This window comes from Coregonus lavaretus, assembly GCF_964263955.1.
Source record: "Coregonus lavaretus genome assembly, chromosome: 13".
Lineage (NCBI taxonomy): Eukaryota > Metazoa > Chordata > Actinopteri > Salmoniformes > Salmonidae > Coregonus > Coregonus lavaretus.
Genome location: NC_140000.1, coordinates 8,854,847 through 8,882,344, shown reverse-complemented (window position 1 = coordinate 8,882,344; position 27,498 = coordinate 8,854,847). Strand labels below are relative to the sequence as shown.

Below are 27,498 nucleotides of genomic sequence, written 5' to 3'. Positions count from 1 at the left end.
TTCTGTTGGTTGACATGGTGAAGGAATGAGATCAAGATCATGAGTTATTCATTTCTATTGATGTACACTCCCCTATGTCTGTGATGCTAAAATTACATTTGGCTTGGAAATCAAAGGGTTTAGTACAGAATGTCACCTTTTATTTGAGGGTATTTTCATATATATATGTCCACAGTTGTTGTGTACGAATACCCATACAAGCGTACTACAGACTTAAACTGCATAGTACGTACTCATCATCGCATACTATTTTGCAAGTACCACTTAAAAAGTATGCAGCATGCGATGGCTGCAACTCAGTAGCGGCTCCTGACTGGCTGAGTATGTGGGGCGGGGCTGAGAGCTGGTGGATTTTTCCAAATTCAACAGACATGTATCGCATTAACCAACCATATAATAACTATTTTCCAATTTGATTAATTTCTCTAAACTCTGAATAGAATAGGAATGGAGTTCTAGGCCTACTCAGGCTGGTTATAGGAAGACCATCACATTCAACCTATATCGTACTAGACCATACAGCCCATCTATCCTATTGAAAAAGGACTGAAGACAGAAACAGAATCTGGTTCCATTTCAACATATTTATTAGTGAAACCAAAGTGTTGTAACATAAATTAAATCAAACAGCCTGGTAGTACACACACAAACGTTTCAAATGTTAAAATCAAAGGGCTATTGCACATAAAACATGGACAGTCGGGTGCATGCAAATTCAGAACTGCTGGACAGCACCATAATAAACTAAAGTACTGATCATTGGGAACGAGATCAGAATGAATGCTAAGGCTTGATCCATTAATTAAATAATTAAATAGGTAGACTACCCTACAAAACTAAAACAATCCATATGTTCAAATTAAAAGGCCTGATTAATATGGCATCAATAATGCAGCCACATCCCAAGTCCCTGGTGCCTACACATTCAGAAATCAAAAGATGGTTTAGTATTTAGTTTAAAAGCTCTGACAAAGGCCAAGAGAACAATAATACTTTTCAATGAGAAAACAGAAATCCACTTTGGGTATTTTTTTTTTAAGAAGAAGAAAAAAGACTAGTCTATGATGCCATACTCGTGATCATTGTAAGGACAACAAATATATTTTGATTTGTTTAACACTTTTTTGGTTACTACATGATTCCATATGTGTTATTTCATAGTTTTGATGTCTTCACTATTATTCTACAATGTAGAAAATAGTAAAAATAAAGAAAAACCCTTCAATGAGTAGGTGTTCTAAAACTTTTGACCGGTAGTGTAGGCAGTAGCAAAAGCTAGCCAAAAGATCAATTTTACTGGTTGAAGTATAAAGCAGTTGATTTGCGATAATGACACAAACATTATATTAAGCAGGACATTCATACAAGCCTTAAAATCCAATTATAATCCAAAAGTACTGTGAAATGCACTCATAAGCAACATGTAAATAGAGGCTTTTTTTGCTGGTGTTCTATAAGACTCCCCCTTGTTCTGCCACCAACTTGCGACATCGCCCTCATGTGGCAATGTTTGTATACACAGAAAGGAGTCTATTTACAGCTTGTTTTGGTTGCGTTTCGGATTATGTTTGTCCAATAGGAAGTGAATGGTGAGTAGTGTATTGTGTCATTTTGGAGTCACTTTTATTTTAAGTAAGAATAGAAGGTGTTTGTGAACACCTACATGAATAAGGATGCTACCATGATTATGGATAATCATAAATGAATCATGAATGATGAGTGAGAAAGTTAGAGGAATAAAGATCTTACCTCCAAAAGAATGCTCAACAAAATGCTCTAACTTTCTCACTCATTATTCATTAAGGATTTTTCTTAATCATGGCATTATCAGGATTGATTTAGAAGTGTTCAGAAACGTATCTACTCACTTACAAAGAAAATTACTCCAGTCATCATTCACCATTCAGTTTCTATTGGGCAAAACACAACCAAAACAAACTGCAAATGCATCCAACAAGTTTGTAGTCACAATTTTGATGTAGTCAATGAGTGCTAGGAATTTGGGACCAAATATTAAACTTTTGACTAATTTGGTAGACTACAAGCGAAATGTGTCCAAATGCTTGACATATTCAAATGGGTAACATTTCTAAATGGTAAATCAGTTATGTATGAAAATACCCTAAAATAAAAGGTGACATTCTGTACTGTCACCTCATATGAAACATTTAATCTCAAATCCAAAATGCTGGAGAATATAGACATTTTAAATGTTGGCATCCCTGTCCAAATACATACGTAGGAGAGTGTATTCTCTCATTCATATTCCTGCCATCTTTCCACACAAGTTAATGAGTACACTGACACAAGGAAACACTTTGCTGAAACATTAGAATGTAAGGAAATATGTTTATTGAAGTAACCAGCATATCCAAGAGGATCCATCATGAGATAAAGAACATGTCCAGAGGCATTTATTTCCAGACCCCATCCCCTCCTCCCTACAGCATTACTTGTACAATGTTGGTCCAAAATAAGTATTAAATATAAGGGCATACATGCTTTGCAACTGAAATTCAAAACATGAGATGAAGCACATAATTTTCAGAAATTGTCAGTGGTTGTTAAAAACAATAGTAAGAGCTTTTGTAATTTGACTACACAGGCTAAATGCATCAGATTTAAAATAGGCCTACATTTGATGTCATTTAGGTCAGAAAAACTCTGACTTGAGAAATGTTCACAGTTCAATATAGGAATGATACTAGATTTATTTAATAAAAACACCATAGATTTTAAAGCTCTAAATAAGAGGAAATTCTTAAAATGAGGTTTCCATAAACAGAGTAGGGTTGTTCCATGAAATGAGTTGCTTTTGCATCCTTTTTATATTTTAAGTAGAAATTGTGCACCAATATTGGATTTTAAAAGCCTGTTATATTAAATGAAGTGCCCTTTAATATAGACCACATGGAGAATTCAATAAATCAGATTTTTCTTTAGATGAATAAAATTCAGCATTGACATGTCCCTCTGTGCACTGACTTCTCAGAAGATTTTAACCCACTTATCCACAAAATGTCTCCAGGTTTTCACCTTCATTGTAAAGCCTTCTGTTGCTTTGACAGTCATTTCTGAAGATTATTTATTTCATGTGATTAGTGATTCATTTTAAGGTATAAAACAACAACCTGTCCCTCATTTTAAGGTCAACCCTGTTCCGTGAACTGAACTTGTCTTAATATCATGAAACTATTCCTTTTTAAATATTTTCTTTCAAAATAAACATTGAACATCTAATATCCTAATCATACTGTAAAAGCAGGTGAGCTGGTTCTACTCTTTTTGGCAATTTTCTGGTGTTTTGTGGTGGAAAACTGAGTGGGTCAAGCATTACCTCGTCAACCCTGCTACCCATAGCTACAGGCTAATAATGTTTTAACAATTTAATAACATTTTGTGTACCTTGCATTCAATTGCCCCCCCTGTTGAATGCAACAAGCTTCCATTCTCCCTGTCACAAGGGGATTTATGGCTGATTTAAGATGAAATCATCAACCCTGTTACGGTCAACCCTGTTACTTTATTTGGCACTCAATAGACACTTATAATATTTATTTTATTTAACCTCTTGAGATGGGAAAACGTGTTTTATTAAGTTGAACATGTGCTCGTTGTTACAGAAAATTAAAATGAGGTGAAATATATATATAGTTTTTTTTTTCTTCAAGTTACACTACCTAAAAAGGACTAATTTCATGGAACGACCCAGTGGCATTTAACAAGAAAACTATGAAACACTCAGAAAAAAACACTTTCCATGAATTAGGTGGAGAAACTGGTGGCAAAGAATGATGTATTTGTCCTGAAAAGGCTGGTTCATTTAGTTTGTTTCTAAAGAGCATTTTAAGACTCAAGGCAAAACGGTCAACAAAGCAATTTGCTCTGAGCAATACATGATATGAAAATACAACATAAAGAAGAAAGACATGGCTATAGTGAGTTAAAGCACAGGGATATGAACAATACAACTCCTTTTAAAGGCACCTTCGGCATAAGTATTTCTGTATCATATGCGCTTCCTCTTTAGAAAAAAGAACACCTTTGACCTGGTAAAAACTAAAACATTTCAATTTGCCTTAATCATTGTCATTTAACAAACTGTCATTATCTTTTACTGAGCATTGATTCAACAGTAAAGCTTCCAGTTTCTTGAAATGAATTAAAGTGCTGCAAAATAGGCTATTTATTCACCGAAAAACAACTTGGCCTAAAACAATACTAGGCTATTCTTTGTGTATTTTGAATTGAGACAGATAATAAATTGAAGTACAGAGTCTGTAAAAATTTTAGCATTTCAAATATGATGTGAATACTAGGTGGCTATTTCAAAGGTTAAATATTTTTGTCCATTAATTGGATCTTATAAGATTGATTCAATGAAACGAATTCCTGCAGTAACTGTTGACTAACTGCACATCTATGACTGAGGATCCAAAGGAGCAATTTGGTCCCAAAAGCATTTCAACAGAGACTCTTCAAATATCCAGTTGTTGTTCTGAAATACTTAGCTTTGGTTAAACCTCCCTTTTGAATGATAATTTGCAGAATGATGCATAGAGGAAGTAAACTGTACATAGTTGACAACCAACGAGGAATCATTTTATCCTCTGATTGGTTGACGTAAGACGCAGCGTTGCACTCCTATAGGCCGATTTCTTCATCAAACTCATCTTCGAATGTGTAGCCCCGTCCATTGTCTCCCCCTTCCTCTTCCTCCTCCTCCTCCTCTGAATCAGTTTCTGAGTGACAGTTTTCAACCCTCCTCCTGTCCAATGGGTTGACACCCTCATACTCTGAGCTGTGTGAGGAGGCGGGACTGGAAGGCGAATCTGCCTTGTGATTGGTGGGCTGTACCTCTATTCCCGCGATTGGCACGCTGATGACGTTGTTTCCTCTGTCTCGATCTTCCTCGGTGAGAATCACACACTCCTCCTCACCGTCTAACCCCTGACCTTCCTCCTCCGACGCTTGGCGAATGATCTCCTCTCGTTTGTCGCTGAATCTCACCTTCGGCCTCAGGCCTTTGGCCTTGATCCCTCCCTCCCCGTCTATTATCCTTCCATCTCCCTCCATCCCTAGAAGCTTCTTCTCATTCAGCTCGTTCCTTATGCTGACAGACTGCTCCTCCGCCGCCATTTTGAAATTCTCCACTTCAACGACAAGACTTTTGCTTGGACTGAAGACGTCTTCCTCGTTAGCGCGGGTCCCAGTCCAGTCTGAGTCCAGCCCCAGTCCATCCATCACCCCCAGCACATCACCCATGATGGACGGGCCCAGGTCGAAATCCATATCGAGTGTGAAAGACGACACCGACCCGGAATGCTGAAGCTCACTGTTCAGTGGGCTTCCGAAGTCATCCGTGACATCATCAGTGTGGTTAAGTGGCGTCTCGGAATCGACAGGCGCCATTGAGTCGTTTGTTGCCGTGGCACCCGGAGACCCAGGGTCAGGGCTGGGGCCGACAGTAGCAAGGAAGGAGGTGTCACCGAAAGCATCTCCGCCCCTCCCGATGTGCATGGTGTGGCGGAAGTCCCCCAGCGGAGCTGAGATCATGGTGGGGTCCAGGCGAGGCGCCTTGTGTGAAGACTTGTGGAGTGGCATGACAGCTGAGAGAGGGAGAAAGAATTATGGAGAAAGGAGGCAGGAGAGAGAGATGATGGGGTAGAGAGGGAGAGAAAAAGAGGTGTAGAGAGAAGAGAGAAAAATGTGAGTGCATTAGAGGGTGGGAAAAAAATGAGAGTGACAGAAAGAAAGAGGCCAGAGACAGAGGAGAAAAGAAAAACAGTTGGATGAGACAACACATCAAGCAGAAACATGATCTTCTATGCATCAGAAAACGCACTGGCTGACTAAATGAAACAACTAACGAACTACTTTGACGTAATCCATTTATGCTGACTCTGAGAAAAGTTCAGTCAGTGTGAGACAAATGTCAACTCAATAAACCTACATAACAGACGTAAAATACCTTCACAAAGGTATTTTGCCAGTATATAAGCCTACAGTGAACGGAAGTCCATTCTAGACTGTCAACATGACCGATAACTGAGAGAAAGTGAATATGAGGGGCCCAGATCCAAACTGTCACTGAGGGGCCATTTCCCTTGAGAAGTGTCACTGTACTGGGTAGACTTCTATGGTCTTATAAATTATAAAGTGATCTGTCATGACTCAATGAAAACATCACTGTTGTGCAAGAGTGTGAGAAACTAACGAGTCGTTTGGCACTGATATTTATGCCAAGGCCATGCTGGGACTTGCAAGTGAAACATACTCAGGCAACGCAAGAACATACTTCTGCCTGGATTTCTTCCCTCGGGGTAGGAGACTTTAAAGCCATAGACAAACATATGCCCATCTATGCCCTATACTCTACAAATGAACCATAGCAAAGCCTTTGACTTGATGATACAGTCAATCAAATTGGTGTTGCAATCGATCATCAACATTATCCACTATCTAGGGCAATATTAAAAGCAATTACAGTGGGACATAATTCACTATTGCATTGAATTGAAAATGGACTCAAACCGGTGTTATTGAGCTATTAAAAACAATGAAGTAACCTACATTTAAAAACCAGTCTGACATTACTGTCATTTGTTTACCAATAACTTTCATCAAAGGATGAAACAGTAAGAGGTAGAAAGTTAGTCCCTATGTGCGTCCCCTTGTCCTGTAAGTGACATGCCTCATCAAAGCAAAATCAACAACTCCTCAGAAAACGGATCGCTTTTATGCGGCGAGGCAGGCTATATTATGTCAAACTTACTGCCATCCATAGCGGGGGACCCCATTTCCCCCCTCCAACATTCCAATAAATAGCGAATGTCTGCGAATTGAACTCTAAAACGTACCATATACATTCCCCAGCAGTAGTAGTCTATGGAAGGCCATACTGAGTGAGTGCAATTGCGAGGAAAGAGGGCAAAACTTGCGCTCCGCCGATCAAGTTTCTGAGTGGAGTGTTTCCAAAGCAGAAAAATTATGGAAAACTTACTTTGATTACGCTGGTGTTTCGCTTCCTCCCGCCTCACTATCCCTTTTTTCATCTGTCTTTTCTTCTTTATCTTCTCTTTTAGATTCTTCTCGCGCTTTCCCAGCGTCGTTCGCCCCTTTCTAATATTTCTTTTTCTAAGGGATTGGCAAGGAAGTGACGCGATATTTTATTAGGGAGTGTTTTACAGAGGGAGAATGACGGGGTCTAGGGTCCACATCAGGTGCACACATGATAAAACAATCAATAACTAAATGTTTTTGATACAAGGTTTTTGGAACAAGTATGTAGCATAATTAGGCTACATTAATGATCAAAGAGATTTTCTCTTTGTCTCGCTCACTCTCTCTCTCCCTCAGCCAACTCCCTCATAGCTGAGGGTGGCGGTCAGAGGTTGGTGTCATTCCTGTTCAGATCAAGAAATTGACTACAATTACTCCCTTTTCGGAATGCTGTCAGGCAAGTCAGTCCTCATACTCAACCACTGAGCAGCACAACATGCTTGGTCCTAGAGAGCACTGTCTGTGGGGTCTAATTGAAGCACTCAGTTCCTCTTTCCCGCACTTAGGTCAGTATCGCTAATATCCTTCTTGAAAGTGGACTTTGAGGAAATCCTGGATCTAGGTAATCAGAATGCTGCCTGCTGCTGGAGGAAGACCTTCCGGTTGCTGTGGGACTGGAGGAACTGTCTCTCTCAGCTTCCTCTCCATTCAGTGCCATCTCACACATACTTCCGGGAATCACACAATGGTGAGGCATGGAAGTGACTCATTGTTTGTGGGATTTCGTCACCCAAGGTTCATATAGCTGTGGGAGGATGTGTCCAAAGGTTAAATTGAATGGGGAGGCAAACGGGAAATGAGGTTGAGGTACAGCACACCGTGGGAATTGAATTCAATCCAGGGAAAATTTAAGTGTTTTCTACTACCCATCAAGTCCCAAATACAACCCCTGGATGAACCAGTAGACTAACAGGAACCAGTGAAGGTGCTTGTGGTCACACTGATGAGTGCCTATGGAAAAGAATAGACATACAGTGCCTTCAGAAAGTATTCAGACCCCTTGACTTTTTCCACATTTTGTTACGTTACAGCCTTATTCTAAAATTGATTAAATTGTTTTTTTTTCCTAATCAATATACACACACAATACCCCATAATGACAAAGCAAAAACAGGTTTTTAGAAATGTTTGCTAATTTATTAAAAATAAAAAATAAAAATATCACATTTACATAAGTATTCAGACCCTTTACTCAGTACTTTGTTGAAACACCTTTGGCAGCGATTACAGCCTCAAGTCTTCTTGGGTATGACGCTACAAGCTTAGCACACCTGTATTTGGGGTGTTTCTCCCATTCTTATCTGCAGATCCTCTCAAGCTCTGCCAAGTTGGATGGGGAGCGTTGCTGCACAGCTATTTTCAGGTCTCTCCAGAGATGTTCGATCAGGTTCAAGTCTGGGCTCTGGCTGGGCCACGCAAGGACATTCAGAGACTTGTCCCGAAGCCACTCCTGCGTTGTCTTGGCTGTGTGCTTAGGGTCGTTGTCCTGTTGGAAGGTGAACCTTCGCCCATGTCTGAGGTCCTGAATGCTCTGGAGCAGGTTTTCATCAAGGATCTCTCTGTACTTTGCTCCATTCATCTTTGCCTTGATCCTGACTAGTCTCCCATTCCCTGCCGCTGAAAAACATCCCCACAGCATGATGCTGCCACCACCATGCTTCACTGTAGGGATGGTGCCAGGTTTCCTCCAGACGTGATGCTTGGAAATTCAGGCCAAAGCGTTCAATCTTGGTTTCATCAGACCAGAGAATCTTGTTTCTCATGGTCTGAGAGTCTTTAGGTGCCTTTTGGCAAACTCCAAGTGGGCTGTCATGTGCCTTTTACTGAGTGGCTTCTGTCTGGCCACTCTACCATAAAGGCCTGATTGGTGGAGTGCTGCAGAGATGGTTGTCCTTCTGGAAGGTTCTCCCATCTCCACAGAGGAACTCTAGAGCTCTGTCAGAGTGACCATCTGGTTCTTGGTCACCTCCCTGACCATGGCCCTTCTCCCCTGATTGCTCAGTTTGGCCGGACGGCCAGCTCTATGAAGAGTCCTGGTGGTTCCAAACTTCTTCCATTTAAGAATGATGGAGGCCTGTTCTTGGGGACCTTCAGTTACCCCAGGGGGCTAGTTACCCCACGTTACCCTACCAGGCGTTTTTGAAGCACACAGTGTTTCAACATGGGATTGATTTCAGCAACAATGTTGGGAAGACAAACAATCAGAGTGCTAATTATGGGAGGCCCAGTTGGGTCTCCTGAATGAGACATGACCCAGCTAGCACATAACATTCTAAGAACCATATATTTCTTAGAGCTTGGTGAGAGTGTGGTTGTCCTATGGTTATTTTGCATACAACCTTCCCACAACCTTCTAGGAATGGTGCAGGATACCCAGCTAGCACATAACGTTCTGAGAACCATATGTTTCTTAGGTGGGAATTTCAGTACTTCACTATAACGTTTCCATTTTCCATTTCCATTTTAGTCATTTAGCAGACGCTCTTATCCAGAGCGACTTACAGTTAGTGCATACATATTTTTTTTGTACATACTGGCCCCCCGTGGGAATCAAACCCACAACCCTGGCGTTGCAAGTGCCATGCTCTACCAACTGAGCTACACGGGAATATGTTTCCCACAGGTTTCCTCATGGTTCTATTTAAAGTCATGTTCTCAGAAAGTTCTGAGGACATTAAGAAACAACGAACTTCTGTGGGAATGTCTGTACTTCAGCATAAGGTTTTGTGCAGGTTTCCTCATGTTCTTAGAACATTAAGAAAACGTTCCATAAAAAACACAAGAAAAGATTAGTAACGTTCAAAGAAAGTTCTAAGAATGTTATTTAAAAAGAATGGAAGTAAACAGTTTGCCTGTTCTGGGAACATACATTTTTAGGTTGCAGGGAGGTTCTGAGAACGTTTTACTATGGTTCCCTGGAAGTTTTCGTGGGAGGTTTTATTAACGTCTGAGAACGTAAATTATAGGCTATTTGGAGGTTTTTGAAAAACGTCCTTAAAACTTTAACTGAATCCTATAATTTTCGTTCTCAGAACAAATTAAACGAACACCCCCACCTCTGTGTCATGGTAAAAAATATAAAAATGTTTTTTTTATTTTTTTGCATAGGGCAACCAACCCATCATCAGCATCTGGCTCCGAGGCGCATTCCTCTGAGACAAGGCCATACCCCAAACTATTCAATAAAATGGACATCTGTGCCCAGTGCAGGTTGTCATCTCCGGACAGTCCCGTATCTCAGCCCCTTTTCAGGTGTCCCAACTTTTCTTTTTATAAAAAATGTATTAATTCAGACTACAAGAGCGTAGACCCAATGACAATCGCTGACAGGCTCTTGAACAGCTTCTATCCCCAAGCAATATGATTGATAAATAGCTAACAAAATTGCTTCACGGACTATCTGAGTTAACCTTGTATCTTTATTGACCTTTATTGATCTTTATTGACCTTATTGTCTCTATGTACATTCTGATTTTTCAGGGGGCACCCTCAACATACCTACTTCCCGTGGCTATACACAGATCAATTTCCCAAAACGGAAGAATTATTATTATTATTTATTTATTTTTAATTTAGGAACTCTGGGTCTTGAATTACTGTTGAGAGTTAGAATAGTAGAATACACAAGGTGCCATTTTGAAATTTGGTTGTGGATCAGCAGTTTTTCTCTTGTTATGTCAGTCACTACACAGTCACTCAATTAACCCATGTCAGCTAACGTTTTTTAGATTGATAAATGAGTCTAGCCAGCTATCTAAACTTGTAGTAATCATGGTCTAATTACCGCCTGGGGGGCCCCTATTGATTTTGTTAGTCACTCACTTAGGACCCCCAAAAGGCTAGGGCCGGCTCTGACTGCACCTGTGGGTATGGATGTGGGTACAAAGACCCACGAGTCACTGCGGCCAATCTTGATGAGTTCAGATTTTTTGTGGCCCACACCCCCATCAAAGTTGCCCACCCCTGGTCTAGACTATCTTATCACATTCACCTTGCTTGACAGTTGTGTGGTGGAGGATGAAGAGTCTTACATATGTATATGTATCTTTTAAAAAAAATATTATACTTATAACAGCTTTTCACCAGCAGGAAGAGTAAAAACATGTTTTATTCAATATTATTCGGTAACAACAAGGGTTAGTTAGGGTGTTTAACAACAATAACTTCATTATCCAAGTGTAGTGGTTGTAATGAGAAGGCAACATTTACTGTGAAATCTAGGAACAAAGTTGGTAAGTATTTTCCTCCAATGAGAGGAGGCGAGACAAAGGAAACGGAAGGCGAGGCATCCGTTCCATATCTAATGCACTGCCATTTTGTTTCTCAGTTGAAGATCCATTGCATCCACGGTTGTTCATGTGAAATGGCATTATTCGACGTTTAGATATTGCTTTATATTGTGTTTTTCCTTACATTTAAAGACTGTCTTGTTGAGAAGTAGTGGATGGTAGAGTAAACTACTGAATGACCAACTTTCCTTGTATATTGAGATTTAATTGTTATTGTTTACGTTTGGGTCGAAAGGCCGACGACGTTCTATTAGCTTGGTACTGTAGCTAGCTAGCTATCTCGGTGGCAAAATGGCGGCGAATACGACCCAGACAGCTCCAGCTGCTAACTGGTAAGACCTTAAATTATCAAGTTTAACATCATATCGAGCTTTCGGATATGTTCTCACTTTATTTTGACCTGTATTCTAGCTAGCTACTGTTGGACATTGACATTTAACGTTCGAAGAATGCCTGCGAATCGCAAGCGTTCGTCTCGTTCCCTTAGCTAACGTAGCTACGTTACCTAGCTAACGATAACGCGTAAGTTTACGGTCTAGTTAGCTAGTTAACGTTAGCTAGCTCCTGCTTTCCTGCAACTTAGTATCAGTTGGCATTCTCTACTAGCAAACACCACCAACTATGTAGTAGGTAGTTATTATGATAGGCAAGGTAATTAGCTAACTGGGTCACAGTCCCGTAACTTAACATCCATCTAAGACTCTCACTAAGTAACGTTATCTTCCAGACCGGGTCACAACAACTGCTAGTATCAACATGATTTACTTGCTACACTGCATGTTCTGCCCCATTTGACCATAGAGAAAGTCAATCTGGAGAACATTGGTCCAAGAGTAGACACTTGATGACCCCTCCTGGATCTGAAAGAGATTGATGGAAACTTCACCTTGATTCGCGTAGCTTTCACCTAGGTGACACGTCTTGTCATATCTACGATGGGTAATCAAGAACTGGTGTAATAGGGCTAATGGGTTGATTCCAGAGCGGGCAGTTGACCTACTCTTGTCTGACTTGTCATTTAATCGCTAGTTGTCAGCAAAGTTACTGTCTCTTAAATATAGTCTGGGCCAGGCGATGACTGTTTTATTCTGTAACAGCAGGGGTTCTTGCTATTCTTCATGTGGAGTCAAAGCACTCTTATTTTGAGCTTTGCTAAAAATACCCTCTGCTAACAGAGAGATATTTATCTCCCACCAATGAGAATGTCCCATTTTATTTAGGGGGCCACAGAAATAGCAGGCATTGAATCTTGTGTGTGTGGCAAGGCCATGCTCAAGCAGCTGCGATACTCCTTCAACAGGTTACCTTACTAAAATGTATTCATATACACTGAACAAAAATGTATCTAAAATGTTGTGCAAAAATGTGTTTACATCTGTTAGTGATCAGTTTGCCTTTGCCAAGATAATTCATCCACCTGACAGGTGTGGCATATCAAGAAGCTGATTAAACAGTATGATCATTACAGAGGTGCACCTTATGCTGGGGTCAGTAAAAGGCCATTCTAAAATGTGCAGTTTTGTCACAACACAATGCCACAGATGTCTCAAGTTTTGAGGGAACGTGCAATTGGCATGCTGACTGCAAGAATGTCAACCAGAGCTGTTGCCAGAGAATGTAATGTTAATTTCTTTACCATAAGCCGCCTCCGACGTCGTTTTAGAGAATTTGTCAGTATGACCAACAGCCTCACAACTGCACACCACGTTTAACCACGCCAGCCCAGGACCTCCACATCCGGCTTCTTCACCTTCGGTATCGTCTGAGAACAGCTACCCGGACAGCTGATGAAACTGGGTTCGCACAAACTGTCAGAAACAGTCTCAGGGAAGCTCATCTGCCTTTATGGTGTCGTTTGGGCAAGTGATTTGCTGGTGTCAACGTTGGGAACAGAGTGCCCCATGGTGGCGGTGGAGTTGTGGTATCGGCAGGCATAAGCTACGGACAACGAACACAATTGCATTTTATCGATGGCAGTTTGAATGCACAGAGATCCCGTGACGAGATTCTGAGGCCCATTGTCGTGCCATTCACCCCCCCGCCATCACCTCATGTTTCAGCATGATAATGTCGGCCCCATCTGTACACAATTCCTGGAAGCTGAAAATGTCCAAGGTCTTCCATTGCCTGCATTCTCACCAGACATGTCACCCATTGAGCATGTTTGGGATGCTCTGGATCGACGTGTATGACAGCGTGTTCCAGTTCCAGCCAATATACAGCAACTTCAAACAGCCATTGAAGAGGAGTGGGACAACATTCCACAGGCCACAATCAACTGCCTGATCAACTCTATGCGAAGGAGTTGTGTCGCGCTGCACGAGGCAAATAGTTGTTACACCAGATACTGACTGGTTTTCTGATCCACAACTTTTTTTAAGGTACGCTAACAGTCAAAAGTTTGGACACACCTACTCATTCAAGGGTTTTTCTTTATTTTTACTATTTTTTACATTGTAGAATAATAGTGAAGACATAAAAACTATGAAATAACGCACATGGAATCATGTAGGAACCAAAAAAAGGTTAATCTCTTTAAAGATCTGACCCTTTTTTCAATTTTCGCCTAAAATGACATACCCAAATCTAACTGCCTGTAGCTCAGGACCTGAAGAAAGGATATGCATATTCTTGATATAATTTGAAAGGAAATACTTAGAAGTTTGTGGAAATGTGAAATTAATGTAGGAGAATATAACACAGATCTGGTAAAAGATAATACAAACAAAAAAACATGTGTTTTTTGTTGTTGTTGTATCTTTGAAATGCAAGAGACAGGCCAGACAGTGATGTAGGATTCTAGATGTATATTAGAAGTTGTCCACCAGATGGCAGCAGTGTGTGTGCAAAGTTTCAGACTGATCAAGTGAAGAATTACATCACTACACAATATTTTGTATGAAGTCTGCCAGGAGTTTCCCCAAATTTGCTGAATATGTTTTCAAGTACATAACTATAGAGAACATACAAAAATGCTATGGTAATACAACATTTTATTTTGCACACACACAGGAATGTCATAAATGATGGATCATTACTTCCCTACAGAAAATACACTAACCTTCACACATCTAGATGGCAGGGTGGGTGTGGAGTCAGAGGTCAAACTGTAGAACCCAGTTCCTACATTTGAATATAAATTTTTTTATTTTTCAAACAAAACTACACTACATTTTATCCATGGGAACCTCAGGATGACAAATCAGAGCCAGATTACTGAATGTAAGTACATTATTTACCTTGAGGTGAATGTACCAAACCAGTTGCCGTGATGAAAGTTTTTTGTTGTGCACTATCCTCAAACAATAGCATGGTATTTTTTAGCTGTAATAGCTACTGTAAATTGGACACTGCAGTTTGATTAACAAGAATTTAAGCTTTCTGTCCATATAAGACATCTATGTCCCGGAAAGTTGGCTGTTGTTTACAACACCATTCTAGTCACATATCGCATATTGAGCGACAACCGTCCCGTATAAGGGACACCGATCCCGTAGAGGTTAAACAAATCAAAATATAGTTTGTTTGAGATTCTTCAAAGTAGCCACCCTTTGCCTTGATGACAGCTTTTCACACTCTTGGCATTCTCTCAACCAGCTTCACCTGGAATGCTTTTCCAACAGTCTTGAAGTAGTTCCCACATATGCTGAGCACTTGTTGGCTGCTTTCCCTTCACTCTGCCGTCCGACTCATCCCAAACCATCTCAATTGGGTTGAGGTCGGGGGATTGTGGAGGCCAGGTCATCTGATGGAGCACTCCATCACTCTCCTCCTTGGTAAAATAGCTCTTACACAGCCTGGAGGTGTGTTGCGTCATTGTCCTGTTGAAAAACAAATGATAGTCCCACTAAGCCCAAAGCAGATGGGATGGCGTATCGCTGCAGAATGCTGTGGTAGCCATGCTGGTTAAGTGTGTCTTAAATTCTAAATAAATCACAGACGGTGTCACCAGCAAAGCACCCCCACACCATAACACCACCTCCTCCAAGCTTTACGGTGGGAACTACACATGCAGAGATCTCACAAAGACACAGCGGTTGGAACCAAAAATCACCAATTTGGACTCCAGACCAAAGGACACATTTCCCCCAGTCTAATGTCCATTGCTCATGTTTCTTGGCCCACTAGGTCTCTTATTCTTATTGGGTGTCCTTTAGTAGTGGTTTCTTTGCAGGAATTCGACCATGAAGGCCTGATTCACACAGTCCCCTCTGAACAGTTGATGTTGAGATGTGTCTGTGACTTGAACACTGAAGCATTTATTTGGGCTGCAATTTCTGAGGCTGGTAACTCTAATGAACTTATCCTCTGCAGCAGAGGTAACTCTGGGTCTTCCATTCCTGTGGCGGTCCTCATGAGAGCCAGTTTCATCATAGCGCTTGATGGTTGTTGCGACTGCACTTGAAGAAACTTTCAAAGTTCTTGAAATGTTCCGTATTGACTGACCTTCATGTCTTAAAGTAAGGATGGACTGTCGTTTGTCTTTGCTTATTTGAGCTGTTCTTGCCATAATATGGACTTGGTCTTTTACCAAATAGGGCTATTTTTCTGTATACCCCCCCACCTTGTCACAACCCAACTGATTGGCACAAATTAACTTTTAACAAGGCACACCAACAAATGCATATGTATTCCCAGTCATGTTAAATCCATATATTAGGACCTAATACATTTCAATTGACTGATTTCCTTAATGAACTGTAACTCATAAAATCTTTGAAAATGTTGCATTTATATTTTTGTTCAGTATAGTTACTGATTTCCAAAAATAATGAATCTTATCTCTTGAGTAAAGAATTGGTGAGCTGTAAATATCGCTGGTTTGGTGGTATTATCTTCCAAGTTAACAAACCTGAATCTTAGTCACGTTGGTCATGTTAAATAGGCTGTATTCGCTTTTCAGAGTATTCCAGTGTATCGGACATTTGTTTGGTTTCCATACTGAATGACTGACAGTCACGTGTCTCCTGTCTGTTGTAGGTCGTATGGAGCAGCACCAGGTCCAGAGGGCCAGACAGTCTCAGAGAACCCAGAGTGGGAGAAGGCCAGACAGGCACTGGCCTCCATCAGCAAGACCCAGAGCGCCACCAAGACCGCTCAGGCCAACCGGACCACAGCACAGGTGTGTGGATGCTTATGTGCCCATGTCTGTGTTTTGCTTCTGGAATGCGTTTGTTCACTTACTGTAATGCAAGTTCCCTACGTTAATGAAGTGAAATTCTGCTTAGGAAAGGGGTTTCATATTTTCCAGATTTCAGTTATATCGGTCTAATTCAGGGGTTCCTAAAGTTTTTGGCGCGCGACCCCATTTTGATATTTAAAGGAAATTGCGACCCAACCATGTAAAAAAAGTTATGTGATCAACCGCAAATGTTTACTTTTTAAATTGGGGCTATGACAGTCTTACAAATCAGTCTGACAGTACTTTATGGTTCGAAGTGAATGAAATGCGTAAGAAAGGTATTGGGAAGTTCAAAAGATCATCAGGCAATAATTTTGTATGATATTCTGTGTAGAAAATAACATCACTATTAACCACATTTCCATCCACAGTTTTCATGCAAGTAAAGTCATATCGTATAAAAAAAATCACAACAGCTGTGATGGAAACATTTGTATAAATGCCGACAGATCATTTGTTCATTCGACATGGTGGGATATTTTTGTCTCTGTAAAATGTATAATGCGAGAAATGGCGGTGGAAATGTCTTTATGCGCAAATACTGATATAATAACCATCATATCGACGCAAACTTGGAGTCCACACAATGATATGGTGTGTGGTCCGCCCACTACAACTCGGGAAACCATGCAGTTTGTTAGGCTACAGATGAAGGAAATGATTATGAACGTCACAGGCTATTGAAAGTGCACGCTATGAACTTGACGCTCCTTTCCAATAAATATCGAGGGTCTTATTCTGGTGACATGATGATCGATGCTTGACTGCTGTTTGACAAATACAAATATCCATAATAATCTCATCATGTAGACTGTCCTACCTGCACATAATACCCGCACTGTATCTGCAAGCTGTTGGCTAGAGAGCATGTACCAAGACCAGAGTTGGCAAATTTGCTGTTTAACGCAACAGTTTTTGTGACCAAACTATCGGTGGAGTTGAAAATGTGACGGAAACACATTGAACTTTTGATTTTTGTGCACTACATCATCACGCACAGATTTTTCTCTGCAACAAGTCAGTTTGGTGGAAACACACAACTGGAGGGAAAATGCGTATATTTTCTTTATGCTGATTTTAGATTATTCGCATGAAAATTTGTTGCCAATTGAATGGAAATCTAGCTAGTGATGTTATATTTCCCCCAGTCTGATTTAGTGCCTGGTTGTCCATTCTGTTCTATTGAGTCCTGTGCGACTTGTGCGCATTGTAGCGGGAAACAGAATACACATATATGTTCCTGAAAGTCTTCTCTTTCAGTGATGGGGCCATAATATTTTGTAGCTTAAACCATTCCAAAAGAGAGTCACATTTATAGGAAAAAAACTGAAACCACTCAGTTTATTACAACCTCATCTACCATCTAGCGGCTACCGGACGTTACTGACGTAATCCCAGTGAACCAAGCGCAATTGTTAATTATTTTTACTTGAGAGTTTCTCCCACGACCCCATTTTGAAATGAAATGCTGGTCTAATTGTTGCAATTGTTGGCATAATAACAGTGTCTATTCTAAAGCCGGGTGTACACTACACGACTTTCAAAATCCTAACATCGCTGAGCCTCTCACATTAAACAACTGTCTTTCCTGTTGTTGTTTTTTGTCTTGCCAACGTAGTGGTGCGCACAATAAACGATGTGGCACATATTGGGTCACACACTACAAGATTCTTCACCTGGTTGTGGGGATTCTCCATACCACGCTGTCTCGCCAAAACAATGATGTTATGTGATTACATTTAACGTAGCTACAACGAGTTGTGGCTCAAAGCAGCCTCATAAACGTTTTCAGTCAGACATTCACGCTTCCCATACAAAGTTGAAATATCTAGCCTACATTTTGAATTGAATAACATTGCTTGTGAACTTCAGAGCTGTAGCGATTTTAAGCTTTGGCTAAAGGCAAGTACAAACACATACTAGTAGTAGTCATGGCTCCTGCTCCAGAGTCTACATATTCTGGGTAATGCAAAACAACGTCATCTCGCTGGCTTCTTCTCTGGCGAGCTCTCATTGGCTATTGCTGATCATCGTTCTCAAAACTTGTCATTTCACATCTCACACTACAAGAACATTGCAGATTTTGTGCCGATAAAATCAAACATGTTTGAAAATATTGGGACGTCTGGGATTGCTTAAAGACGAGATCGGTAGCCCTCAGATTGAGTCTGACCCGCTCACATTAAACGAGCGTCGGTGATGGCCGCGTGCCCAGAGTAGGCAACAACATGGGGATTTTGTCTCCGATCTCCAAAACGTGTCTGGGACAGCTAAATCGGGCCCAAAATCGTGTAGTGTACACCCAGCTTTAATCTCACAGGAGCTTGTTATTGGAAACAATGTGTTACCTCAACAGTTATCTTACCTTGACGAGTTGTACTGCATGGACGTTTTTCTTCCTGACACAGACACACTGTCTGATCTGGGCCCGTATCCACAAAGTGTCTCGGAGTACGAGTGCTGCTCTAGGATCAGGTCCCCACCTGTGTATGTAGTCTTAATAAGTAGGATTCTAAAAGGCAAAACTGATCCTAGATCAGCGCTCCTACTCTGAGGCTTTGTGGATACGGGCCTAGGTGTTCCTGACTTTTCCCCTGAATATGATTCAAATGGACGAGTAGGCTTTCGTTCTGATTTTCTGTGTTGTACACGCACATCCCTCCAGAATCCAATGTAATCTCTCCATCTCTCTTCACTTAGTTGTCTGTTTGTGTTTGTTTCTAGGCTGGTCAGTTTCAGCCTGCAGTAACTGAGTCCACAGCCATACAGCAGCAGCAGCAACAACAGTACTACCAACAGTGGTACCAACAGAACCAGCAGCAGCCGTATCCTGGATACACCTACCCCTACAATTACTACTACCCCATGGCCCCGGGCCCTGTAAGTGGACATATCCTCCACATTTCAGATGAACTGTAATGTAGTCCTTGGCAATGATTTCACCAACACTGATGCCGGCTTTATGCCCTATAGCGTTTAGATAAGGAATTGGAATTGTTAGATTTAGTTAAAAACGGCACTTTTCTACTATAAATGAACCGTTCACACAGAATACACAACATAAAACCATTTATTGAAGCCAAGCCAGTACCACATTTTGAAGTGTGTTTTCCTCTAATTCTCCAGTATGGTGGTGGTGGCTATCCTCCTCAGGGTCAGTATGGTGTACCTCCAGGACCTTACCCCTCTCCCACCACTCCAACTGGACAGGTAACCATCAGAAAACTGCTGCTGTTGCTACTTCATCAATCACGTTTTCAGTTAACTTCACTGACTTCCTCTATTGCAGTTTATTTATGAATCATTGACTAAATGATTCCCCAATGCCAGACATTTGTGTAAAAATTACTTTCTGTTTCCGGATAAAAGTGCACCATTGTATGAATTAAGATGTAATTGATGACCGGCATTTGAATAATGTTCTATTTTTACCCTGACAAGCGTCCCTAATTATCTCCCATGGTCAGGTACAACCCTACACTGTTGATTGGTCAATGCATCATGCTGCCTTGTAGACAAAATGACAGAGCGGCACAGATTACTGTTTGATTTGAGAAGGGCGCTCCTCCCTCCCCGCTTTCGTCTGATGACGTAACAGGCCTTTGCCGGTGCCCCGCGGTTCAGCATAATCGAATCCGCCCACTGAGAATCTGTCTTGAGCTGAAGTCTCTTGCAGTTAGAAAGCTTTGCTCTGCATTTCTCCTTTCATATTTAGATATTCTCAGTTTCAAGTTTTTGCAATTTATTTTTCCCCATCTATTCTTTTCCCCTACCTTCCCAGCCTCCATCTCTGCCCATGATGGATGACAAGTCCTCCAGCTACCCCCCTCAGCCTCAACCTCCTCCGCCTGCTGCCCCTCAACCACCCCCCCAGAGCCCCACGAGCTCTGAGCATCCCCCACCCCCTCCTCCCCCAGCCGTCCCTCCCCCTCCCAACTCCCAGTACCCCCTTCCTCCAGGGCAGAACTCCTACAACCCCAACAACCCCATGCCTTACCCCAACAACGACCCCAACCAGATGAGAGGTTACAACCACAACCAGGGCAGGCCCAGCTATGGGCAGAGCTACCAGACTCAGAACTCGTACCAGCAGCAGCAGAATAACAACCAACACCAGCAACCAGGACCGGGTCAGTATGGACCAGGAGCTGGGAGAGGAGAGGCCAACAAAAACAAGAACCATCAACAACAACAACAGCCACAGCAACAAGGAGGACAAGGACAGCAGCTCTGGCACCGCATGAAACGTAAGTGTGTGAGGGTGTTGACGTTGTGTGTTTGTGTTCAGGTATCTTAAGCATAGTTTTTCTGTCAGCTTATCTTCAGGTTTGTGTTTGTTTCCCATCACTTGGTGTTATTGTCTTTGTTTCAATGCCTTCTTTATTGTCTTCCACAGAGGCACCTGGAGCAGGTGCAATGAAGTTCAACATTCCCAAGCGACCCTACGTCATGACCAATCAGAGTTTCCCTCCTGGGGAACAACCCACCGGATTGGCTGCTACTCCTTCCTCCCCAGCTGCTGCTCCTGCTGCACCTGGCGGTGCCCAGACACGGTGAGGAGACAGCTACTAATGACACCAATATATGTCTTTACTATCCTTACTAACTACTGGGGAAGAATGATTATTCTTAATCATCTAATTCAATGCACATCAAAGACCCTTGATGTGTTTAAAATCTGCATCCAATAGGCTTCTGAAGTACCATGTCCCTCTTTCTCAAACTAATCATTAGTCACTTCAAATTGACCTAGTACCCCCAAACCGATTTCCTTCCCCCCGATTTACATAAAAATGTTGCCCTCAGGCCCCAGGACTGGCCCCAGGCGATGAAGGAGTATGTTCAGCGCTGCTTCACAGCCTGTGAGAATGAGGAGGACAAGGACCGCACCGAAAAGGGGCTGAAGGAGGTCCTACAGAAAAGACTACAGGATGGGTCTGCCTACACCATCGACTGGGACCGCGAACCTCTGCCTGAGTGAGTGGAGCAGTTGTTCTTGAAAAAGCCTGATGTTTCACTGTCTAGGAACTTCTAAAGCCTGAATCCCCTTTTGGAGACCAAATGCCTCATTTCTGTCTAAACCCTATCAAGAGGTGCTAGTCATCCTAACCCTTTCTCTCCTCTCTCCCCATCCAGACTGAAGGCCAAGCAGTCTCGCTGGGAGGCTGTATCCACCCAGAGGACTCTGGAGAGTTCCGTGGGCCGAGGTGGGGGTACAGGTGGGGCTACGCGGGGCAGGGGTGGTGGGGCCAGGCTGGGGCACTACAGGAACGTCTTCTCCCAGAGAAGCCCCTCATCCAGCTCCTCAGGCTCCTCCTCTCGCTCCCCCTCCCCCTCCCACAGCCGACACAGGGACCGCAATGGCCAGAGACACAGGCGCAGGTGAGAGACAGAGAGAGTGTGTATGTTTTGGGCTAGTCCAGTGATTTATGTTTTTTCGTCATAATTGGCCAGGTATATTATTTGTCCCAACCTGCTTTATTATAGGTAAAATATTCCCCTTAATATAGTATAATGATAGCCACTCTAAAAAGAGAAAGTATGCTGTGTAGTTTTATCTGTTGTTGTAATGTCCTGTTTGTTCTCCTCTTCCAGTGACTCTGAGTCCCAGTCGGACAGCAGCATGTCCAGTGACCTCCGAACCCAGCTTCCCCGGCGCAACCAGAAAGGAGGGCGTGGCCGTGGGGGCGACAGGGACCGGGGCAGAGGGGGTGGAGAGAGGGGACGAGGAAGGGGCGGAAGAGGCAACAGAGGGCGGAGGTAACAAGCATGTTTTGGCCTAAAGTAAAATTCCACTCAATGTTTGTGCAAGTTTTCAGGATGTATAATTTTCAAAATACAGAAATACAGCCGGTATGATGCATTTTGCATCATATTGTGCAAAACTCTGCATCATATGATGCTAAATGCATCATACCGGCTGTATTTTGAAAGGTGTATATATCTTTACTTTATTGCTGACATGCAAAACATTCTGGGACTTAATCAACAATGGACTAATGAAACAAATACCAAAAGTTAGTTATTGGGTGAAAATTGACCCACAAACCAATATTCACCTTTCCCTGATTCTCATTGTGCTGATCACATTTCTGCTTCTCTTCTCCTCAGAAACATGGATGACGCTAACTCTACCGTCCTGGGCAAGAAGAGGAAAGGTGGGAACGCCGGCCTAGACTTCCACGACCCCCACCGGGAGGCCAAGAAACAAAGCCGAGCGGCACGCTTCCACAACACCAAGATGCGCTCAGAGCCTCTGGTGCTGTCCATCAACAACCTGGAGCTGCCCAAGGAGGACCTGAGCTGGGACGACTGTCCCATCGTGGGCACCTGCCAGGAGATCACCAAGATCTACCTGAGACTCACCTGTGCCCCCGACCCTGCCACCGTGCGCCCCGTATCTGTGAGTATCGCCTGTCACCTGGAATGAGATGATCCTTATTTGAGACCCATCTTCAGATGTAGTGATACTCGTCTCCTAATCCCCTGTCTCTGGCCAGGTGCTGAGGAAGTCTCTGTTGGCGGTGAAGGCCCACTGGAAGACCCGCCAGGACTACCCCTACGCCTGTGAACAGATGAAGTCCATACGACAGGACCTCACGGTCAGTTTACAAGTCCATTTTAGTTTTGTCTAACAGGCACTTTGTCCTCACTCGGTATTTGAGTCCTATTGTATGAGGATGTGAAAACCAGAGGCGTCTCTCTTCTCCTCCTTTCAGGTCCAAGGAGTTCGTACAGAGTTCACAGTGGAAGTATACGAGTGCCACGCACGCATCGCTCTGGAAAAGGTGAGAGGCCATCTCCATACATTGTCCCCCTTCGCTACCTTTTAGAGACAGTCATCTGACATCATATTTGATGTCAGGCGTCGTATTTGAGTTTAAAGGTGCGGTGTCGTGCTAGATGTGCATTTTTCTCTAAATGTTTGCGTGGTTACCAGGGCGACCACGCAGAGTTCAACCAGTGCCAGATGCAGCTGAAGGCCCTGTATAAGGACAACCCGTCAGAGAACATAGGGGAGTTCACTGCTTACAGACTACTCTACTATATCTTCACTAAAAACTCTGGAGGTAACTTACCACCTGCCCACACCTTCCTGATATTCCTCATCAATCATTATACTTCTGCATTGGATTTTGGCTCGCATAGCATTGAGCTTAATGTCCTGATTTTCTTGGTTGCGTGTTCGCCCCCCAGACATCACGACTGAGCTGGTGTACCTTACTCCAGCGCTGCGGGCGGATGAGTGTGTGTCCCACGCTCTCTCCCTCCGCGCCGCCTGGGCTCTGGGAAACTTCCACCGATTCTTCCAGCTCTACCGGAGAGCCCCACGCATGGCATCCTACCTCATAGACAAGTTTGTGGAGAGGGAGAGGATGATCGCTCTCAGGGCCTTATTCAAAACGTAAGTCAGAGGCCTTTCATCGAAGTCCATGGTTCCTACTAATTCATCATTTTACATAGTTGTATGTAGGATAGAAATGCTCCAACTTTAAATTGCCTCTCCCTCTCTTCTCTGTGTTTTTCCCCAGATTCAGACCAGACTTGCCGGTGGAGTATGTGCAGTCCAGTCTGGGCTTCCTTTGTTTAGACTCTTGCATGGCCTTCCTCACAGGCCTGGGGGTCACCTTCTTCCCCTCTGACCCCAGCAAGATAGACTGCAAAACCAGCTCAGCCTGTCTGGCAGCCTCCTGAGGGGGTGGGGGGTTTACCAGGGAGGGGGGAAAGCACACTAAAGGGAGATACTAAGGGATAGACAGGGTGAAGAATGTACCCTACAGTTCTACTGCACTGCAGTTCAGACCTGTCCAGTCATTATATAGAGGGAGACTAGTGGTTAGACTGACACTACAATTAAGTCCTGTAGAAAGAGGGAGATATGCACTAGGACCCACTAAATCACTTAATGGTAGAATGCAGTGAGAATCCCACCCACAGATGCACTGCGCTCACAGATATGGACTGTATAACAAGCGTGCGAGGGAGATTATCTGCATACATGCTGCACATCAAATACATTTAGAGTAGCTTAGCTCCACACATCTCTGATCAACTCAAGATATTAATTATACCATCGACTTAGAACATTTTAATGACGAACAGATGATGTTAGGGATTACTTCAATTTAAGACCCGAAGATCAAGCGCCAACTCACACAGATCAGGGACGAGCGTAGCCTCAAGGTCTCCCATCCACTATCGCTCTCAGAAGTTTTAAGCTAACAGTGTTCTGTTATGTTTTTCCTTCCCTCAAGTCAACAGCCTCAAACTCAAGCGAAGACGAGCCTTGAGAACCCAAGAGAGAAATGAAAATGAAAGGAGCTAAAGTCATCCCTCAAGCCCTCATCCAACAGGCTGCTCGTCTACTCCAAAACCAAACCAACAACCAGAGAAGAGGTTCTTCTGTTCAGGTGTTCGGCTCTAGAGACTGTGCTAGCCCTTTGCTGCTTTCTGGAAGCCTCCGGTGATCCAGCGTCCAATCCGGGAGAAGAGGAGATGGTGGTTTGTATGCCCTGTCCTGCCCCCCCTTCCCCCAAGCTGTCTACGATTGGCCATCAGGTGGGGAAAGTTACCCCCACTTCCTGTTCCTGCCTAGCCCTGCACACTTGGCCCCCCTGAAAGGGATTGACTGAGAAATCTAAAGGTTCTGATTGGCTCCTTGCCCAGTTTGGCCAAAGCCATCCTTACCACCCAGTTGTCCACTACCCACAGTCCCCTGCTTCATCCTTCAACAGTCGTCACCCACAGTTCATCAAAGTCTGACCACAAAGTTTACATCACAGTTATATCTGCTCTCCAATATAGTAGACCTCCAAGCCTGGTGTCTAGTCCCTTCTGGTAGGCATTGACTTATAAAGTGTGATGGTGGATACAGTCCCCTAGTGTTTACCAAGAAGGGCCTCTGCAATGCCTCGGTATGTGTCCAGGAGGCAGGATATCCACCTATAGTCCATCTATCCCCTGAGAGCAGGCAAGGATGTAGTCTCCCACCCCTTAAGAGTACCAAATAACCAAGTTGAAGCTCTGGATGAGCCTGTGGTGTTTCCTGAGTTACCCGATCAACAGCCCCCTCAGCTGCAGCTGCATGGAATATCGGTGGTCAAGCGCCAAGGAGAATTCAGCTCCACCAAGATGGTGGCAAAGTCTCCACCTTCAAATGTGGCGGCTGGATCAATTCCACCATACAACAGATGGAGATGAGATCGCTGTCTGCAGATGGAGATGAGATCGCTGTGTGCGGATGGCGGCACGTCTGGGTTTGTATGCTCCACGCTCTGTTCAACAAGGCTGAGTATGTGTGGCTGGTAAGAAAAAATGACTCTTGGTGTGCTGGAAGGAGGTGGATGACAGCACGGCAATGATCACCTGGTATTCACTATGGGCTCATTCACAAACACTAACCATTGGTTTGGATTAAGGTGTATGATATGAAGTCTATGGTAATTGCTTAACTTCCATTCACAGGTGATGATAGTGTGTCTGAAATTGTGCTGTAAAATTAAGGGCGCCAGTATTAACCCTTGGGGAACACCCTTCATTGGCAAGACAATGATAAAGCCAAACTGTCAAATTATCCAGGTGCAGATACCTTTTAAACCTGAATTTGTGTAACTATCTAGTGTAGAAAATTGAACAAACTGTCTCAATTGTAAAAGGACATTCTGCCACAAAAGGTTAATTTAGGACATTAATGTTTACTGCGAAAGCACACCACTCTGCTTATCAAATGTTTGTAATCAAATAATCTGGTTATATATTTAAAGCTAAGAAATCACCATGTGATATTTTTAAACCCCATTGCAGACATTTTGGTTTTCATTAAAGAAAGGTGAGAGTGAAGGATTGTAGAGTAGTTATTTTGGGGTCTGGCTGGAATGTGGTTTTAACCAATCAACATTTAGGATTAGACCCACCTGTTGTATAATAGGCTACATCGCTGTGTATTCTCTTGATAAGATCTGAAGAGAGGAGACTAGTGTGGAGAGTTAATTGTAAATCAACATAATTGGCAATACATAAATATAACCTAGAAATGGAACATGAGTTGGTGATAACAGTTTACCAAACATCAGCATATATACCCCTTGTTTTCAGGCATGACCTTGAAGAGTATTACCTTGATTCAGATCTTGAGCTTGAGGTATTTTAGTGCGTTCAGTGCCATTGCAGAGATATAAAATGTTGTCACATGCGCCGAATACAACAGGTTCAGACTGTGAAATGCTTACCTACGAGCCCTTTCCCAACAATGCAGAGTTAAAAAGTATGAAAAATTATCAAAATAAAAAAGGGAAATGGTAACACAATAAAATAACAATATATACAAGATAGGAGTCTACTTTCAGGATGAACAGAAGTCGGTGTGCTGTAAAAAATGTCCTGTGTGCTCATCTATAGAGTAGATGTGTCAGTATCTAATGTACATTGTTGTGGATTCAGTTGACCTTTTTTTTCTTCTTCTCAGTAACTAGTATTCATTGATCATTTTGATATTTATGTTCACCAGGGTAAGTGTAATTTTGACAAACGTATATGGTGAATGAGAAGCTGAAACATTTTAGATATGGGTAATAAACAATTAATTCTAAAAGACACTTGATGTGAATATGTAAATTGAAATTACCAATCTAAAAAGTCGGATGATTTCCAATACATTGCCTATCACCTTTTTGATATTACCGTGGATTAAAATGGGGAATTGATAGTCACTGCTTTTTGTAGTGCAAACACTAGCGTGATTTCTACCCTACATTTTTGACAAGGTTTTACAGGGATTGAAAATGGGATTGCTGTATAAACCAAATATTTTTCTTGCCAAATTTCACTCAGATATGCTAACTTGGTTGACCCCTTTAATTTCTTACTCATTTTTTAAATGCTCATCTTTTGTAAACCCATTTTTTAGATTTTATTTCATTCATTTCTGTGTCATCATTTCTGGCTATCTGTACTCATGAACCCCTT

At 42.5% G+C, this 27,498-nt stretch overlaps 2 protein-coding genes across 2 annotated transcripts; one reads left to right on the top strand and one right to left on the bottom strand.

Moving 5' to 3' along the window:
- Positions 1-2,335: 2,335 nt before the first annotated feature.
- On the bottom strand, positions 2,336-7,729 carry LOC311140489 (uncharacterized protein). The gene is made up of 2 exons (XM_084175566.1): positions 7,004-7,729; positions 2,336-5,609 (listed from the first exon to the last, which is right to left on the bottom strand). The coding sequence occupies exons 1-2, from the start codon at positions 7,053-7,055 to the stop codon at positions 4,645-4,647; spliced, it is 1,017 nt and encodes a 338-aa protein (XP_084031692.1). The 5' UTR covers positions 7,056-7,729; the 3' UTR covers positions 2,336-4,644.
- Positions 7,730-11,387: 3,658 nt separating this feature from the next.
- Positions 11,388-26,373, top strand: LOC311140407 (leukocyte receptor cluster member 8 homolog). The gene is made up of 15 exons (XM_084175448.1): positions 11,388-11,683; positions 16,332-16,473; positions 19,258-19,413; positions 19,660-19,743; positions 20,315-20,780; positions 20,930-21,086; positions 21,340-21,510; positions 21,670-21,915; positions 22,129-22,293; positions 22,645-22,936; positions 23,034-23,135; positions 23,253-23,321; positions 23,474-23,603; positions 23,731-23,938; positions 24,066-26,373. Exons 1-15 carry the CDS (start codon positions 11,643-11,645, stop codon positions 24,226-24,228), a joined length of 2,592 nt encoding a protein of 863 aa, XP_084031574.1. The 5' UTR covers positions 11,388-11,642; the 3' UTR covers positions 24,229-26,373.
- The last annotated feature ends 1,125 nt before the right edge of the window (positions 26,374-27,498 follow it).

Bases quoted from the DNA above. Each gene is read 5' to 3' on its own strand.
- LOC311140489 (XM_084175566.1), bottom strand. From the start codon at position 7,055: ATGAAAAAAGGGATAGTGAGGCGGGAGGAAGCGAAACACCAGCGTAAT. The intron at 5,610-7,003 runs GTAAGTTTTCCA...TCCCTCTCTCAG, and splicing joins GAAACACCAGCGTAATCAAA to CTGTCATGCCACTCCACAAG.
- LOC311140407 (XM_084175448.1), top strand. From the start codon at position 11,643: ATGGCGGCGAATACGACCCAGACAGCTCCAGCTGCTAACTG. The intron at 11,684-16,331 runs GTAAGACCTTAA...TGTCTGTTGTAG, and splicing joins ACAGCTCCAGCTGCTAACTG to GTCGTATGGAGCAGCACCAG. The intron at 21,916-22,128 runs GTGAGAGACAGA...CTCCTCTTCCAG, and splicing joins GGCCAGAGACACAGGCGCAG to TGACTCTGAGTCCCAGTCGG.